This window comes from Lolium perenne, chromosome 6, assembly GCF_019359855.2.
Source record: "Lolium perenne isolate Kyuss_39 chromosome 6, Kyuss_2.0, whole genome shotgun sequence".
NCBI lineage: Eukaryota > Viridiplantae > Streptophyta > Magnoliopsida > Poales > Poaceae > Lolium > Lolium perenne.
In genome coordinates, this window is record NC_067249.2 from 60663431 (window position 1) to 60667586 (window position 4156).

At 43.6% G+C, this 4156-nt stretch overlaps 1 protein-coding gene across 2 annotated transcripts; it reads left to right on the top strand.

The window, feature by feature from the left end:
- Positions 1-555: 555 nt before the first annotated feature.
- Positions 556-3955, top strand: LOC127308119 (uncharacterized). 2 transcript variants are annotated; one of them, XM_051338895.2, is made up of 4 exons: positions 556-636; positions 1184-1223; positions 2939-3278; positions 3359-3955. In XM_051338895.2, exons 3-4 carry the CDS (start codon positions 2940-2942, stop codon positions 3791-3793), a joined length of 774 nt encoding a protein of 257 aa, XP_051194855.1. In that variant the 5' UTR covers positions 556-636; positions 1184-1223; position 2939; the 3' UTR covers positions 3794-3955. The 2 variants fall into 2 exon arrangements, with proteins under 2 accessions (XP_051194855.1, XP_051194856.1); XM_051338896.2 differs by having other exon boundaries at positions 557-640.
- Positions 3956-4156: the final 201 nt, after the last annotated feature.

The window sequence follows — 4156 nt, forward strand, 5'->3', positions numbered from 1 at the left end:
CAGCAAGAAATCTGGGCTGAGCAAAGAGATCGAAAAATCTGGAGTTCTTGAGCAGAAACGCGAGTGGGAGGAAAATGGTGCGAGCTTTTTGGGAGAGAGAAGAGTGTGGGAGGAAGAGATGAAAAAGTGGGGCAAAGGGGGGCCCACACACCAGGGTGGCGCGCCCCCCTTGCTGGCCGCGCCAGCCAGGTGGGAGCCACCCTAGGGTGCCCCACTGGTCATCCCTAGGTGCTCCCAGGTGCCTCTTCGAAAAATAGGACCAACGGTATAATTTTTGTGAATTTTTGAAAACTTTGAAAACTGCACATTTCTGGGTATTAATTTTATTACTGCTGGACAGGAAAAGATTTTGAAATCTCTAATTGACTAACGCTGTGTTTGGATGCAGTGAATTAGGGCCCAGAATTAGGAAACTGGAATTTAGGCCTTCAATTCCGTTGTTTGGGTGCAAATAGAATCAGGGCCCGGAAACTGTGTCTAATTCCAGCCTCCACCCGCGCGTGGGCATTTTCTTCTGTTAAAGATTCAGAGGTCTCACCCTCCGTATTTGCGTGGAATTTGCTTCCCGAACCGGTACGCTCAGCTCCTCTCTCCCGAAACACCACGTCCTGGAGATCGATCTACCAGAGCTCTCGAGTAGGTCGCCGTCCTTCTCCCTCCTCTCCTACTCCGGCCTGCTCCCTCCTCTCTCTTCCCTCCTCTCGAAAATCCGGCATACCCTTCGCCCTTCTTCCCTGTCGGCTTGCAGCGCCGCCGTCCGCCGCCGTTACCCTGCCCAAACCCTAGGGTCAAGCTTGGGGTTGAGGAATGGCGCGGGATGCTCACCTGGTGGCGCTAGCCCTGCCAGTATCTTCTGGCCGTGGTGAGGCGGTTGCTCTCTCCGCTAGCAGGGACGCGGCCGTCTGTCCGGCCGGCCGGCCGGCCTCGCCCGTGGCAGATGGTTCTCCATGCGATTGATTGCCTGGCCTCTCTCCCGTGGTTGATTCTCCACTAGCACACTCCCGTGGTTGATTCTCCACTAGCACACACGCGCTGGCCGGCCGGATTGTGCAGTCCTTGATCGATCCCCTGTCACGCACGCGAATGAGCGGCATCTGCTTTCTCTGTGATCTACAGTAGTATTTTAGTGTACTATGTACAATAAGTGGTGCTTCCGGTTCTTACTTTTTCATTTTTTCTGCAGGAATTAGCGATTGCTGAGTCCAAGTGAAGTTCCAACTGAGGTATATTCATATGTCTAGCTAACGTTTTGCTTCCGTGAATTTTCTTTTGTGATACATATATTTTTAATGTTTCTTGTCTTGCATAATGCCTAAATTTTTTACACATGTTTCAAATTGTGTGTGCATTGTAGCTATATGATGTCTCAACTAGATTTGGTTTCTCGCATTACCGAAGAGAATAAAAGCAGAAAAAGGAAACGCATACTGTTGACAAAGAAGTATTTTGAGATGTCATGTCTTGTTCTAGCTTATCTTAGTACGCAAAGGGCACCGAGAGACCTAGGATATTTCAATGATAATGAGGAGAAGGTTGCATATAGGAAGTACATACTGAAAACTACCTATGATGGGTCTGAAACAGCATGCTACGATAAGCTACGCTTAACAAAAAGAAACTTCCATGATCTTTGTGCTATGTTGCGTGAGAAGTGTGGTCTCAAAGATAGCACTCTAGTGACAGTAGAAGAAAATGTTGCTATGTTCCTACAAGTCGTGGGACATGGAATTAAAATGAGAATGTTGGGTGGCACTTACCAGCGGTCTTTAGAGACTATAAGTAGGAACTTCTCTACTGTGTTATCTGCCATCCTATCTCTAAGTGGTGACTTCATCAAGCTTCCTGATCCCACCGTTGAACCTCCCGATGATTACAAATGGAAGTGGTTTGGCAATGCACTTGGAGCACTAGATGGGTGCCATATTCCGGTGTTTGTCAGTACTGCTGACAAAGGGAGATATAGGAATAGACATCAAGAGATCACCACTAATATGCTAGGTGTGGTTGACTGGAATATGAAATTTATGTATGTTCTACCTGGTTGGGAGGGCTCGGCATCGGATTCGAGAGTGTTAAAAGATGCTATGAGGATTACTCGCCAAGATGCATTTGTTGTACCACATGGTATGACTCGTAGTCTTGGTTTTTTTTCTTTGCCATATTGTATTGTTGTTACCTAACTTAATTTAACAAATAGGAAAGTACTACCTAGTGGATGCTGGATATACCAATGGACTTGGATTTCTATCTCCATTCAGATCCACTCGGTACCATTTCAAAGAGTGGGTTGCAAGTCAACAACAGCCCCAAAACTACAAAGAGTTATATAACCTGCGACATGCTCGTGCTAGAAATGTCGTGGAGAGAACTTTTGGCTTGTTGAAGAAAAAATGGGCCATCCTCCGTTCTTGTTGTTTCTTTTCCATAGAGGACCAGGTAACACATATTCACACGTTTGAAGTTGTAAGTCATATGAAACAAGAAATGCTAACTATGAACTAAATATTTGCAGATTCGAATTATTAATGCATGTTGTGTGTTACACAACTTTGCAAGGGACAGGCAACATGTTAGGGATAATTTATTGCTACAGGAAGTCGACGCTGAACTAGCAGCTATGGCTCCGCAACCTGCAGATGATGCTACTTTAATTAGAAGTGTCCAACAAACTGTTGTCTGGTCTGCATTTAGGGAGCAGTTTGCCGAGGATATGTATGCTCAGTACCTTGTGGATCATGAAGAAGCACAGATAGAATAGATAACTAGTCATGGCGTTCATAGCTAGCTGATGGTGCCCTATTTTCTGTGATAGCATGCTTGTCTGTTTCATGTTTTATACGCATCATGTGTGAACGAATATATATGCACATCTATGTTTAAAAAATATTTAATTTTTGTTATTGCATGTATGCCCATCTATTTTGTTTTATACATGCAGCATGGCTGACCCAAAAACAAAGAAAATTGGTACTAGAGCTTACCTTCAATGGACTCCTGAGATGGACACGGCATTGTTGGACACCCTTGTTGAGCATCACAACAATGGAGACACTGCTCAAAATGGTTGGAAGCCACATACATACACTGCTTGCATTAAGCATGTGAAGGAAACATGTGATGTTGACATCACAAAGGATAAAATCCAAGCAAGAATTAAAACATTTGACAAGCATTATGAGATCATTAGCAAGATGCTTGCTCAGAGTGGTTTTGGATGGGATTCGGAAAAAAACATGGTGGAGGTTTATAGTGATGAAGTGTGGTCTCGTTATGTTGAGGTGCTTAACACTAAAATTTATTTTGTGCTTATTTTTTGCATTTTGATTACCATTTCTAAACATATTTTTGTATTGTGTAGGCCAACAAAGAAGCAGCTGGCTACAGGAACAAGGTGGTGACAAATTGGCATGCTATCCAGACTATATATTCAAAAGACCATGCAACTGGTGTAGGTGCTACGACAGCAGTTGAGTCTGTTCAAGAACAATTCACACCAGTTCCTGGAGAATCTCCAGAAGTACCTCAGAAAAGGCAACGCACCGGGGAAGCTATCTTGTGCATGATGGGAGAAATGAGGACATCTTTTGATGAAGCTTTGAAAGCAACCGAGCCACTTCCTATGCCAAAGGTGACTCCTCCAACTGAAATCTATGATGCACTCAAGAAGTTAAGTTTGGAGGAATCAGATCTGCTGAGAGCTTATGGGAAGTTGATCATCAATGAACGCTTATTTGAAGCACTGAAGGCGCTCCCCGAGGAAATTAAGAAGCCATGGCTCTTGTCCTTGCCTTGATGGTTGCTATGCTGGTGGATGTTATAAACTAATATCTACTTTCTTTTTTATGAGTTGTCCAATTTATGCTACTTGTGTGCTATTTTGTGTGCTATGTGTGAGACACATGAACTACCAACTTTGTGCTATTTGTTAGATAAAGAACTATTTATCCATGTTTAATTGTTGTCGTTACTTGAAAACTATGTTGTGTCATGTCATGTTGTCATTATATTGTCCAAACTCAAAAAAACAGCAGATTCCATAGTTTGTACATCCAAACAGGAATTGGAATTGGGTACAACCTTTGATTCCAACACCAAATTCCAAGCGCATCCAAACAACAGAATCAGAATTCGAAACCAATTCATTTCCATCCGGAAT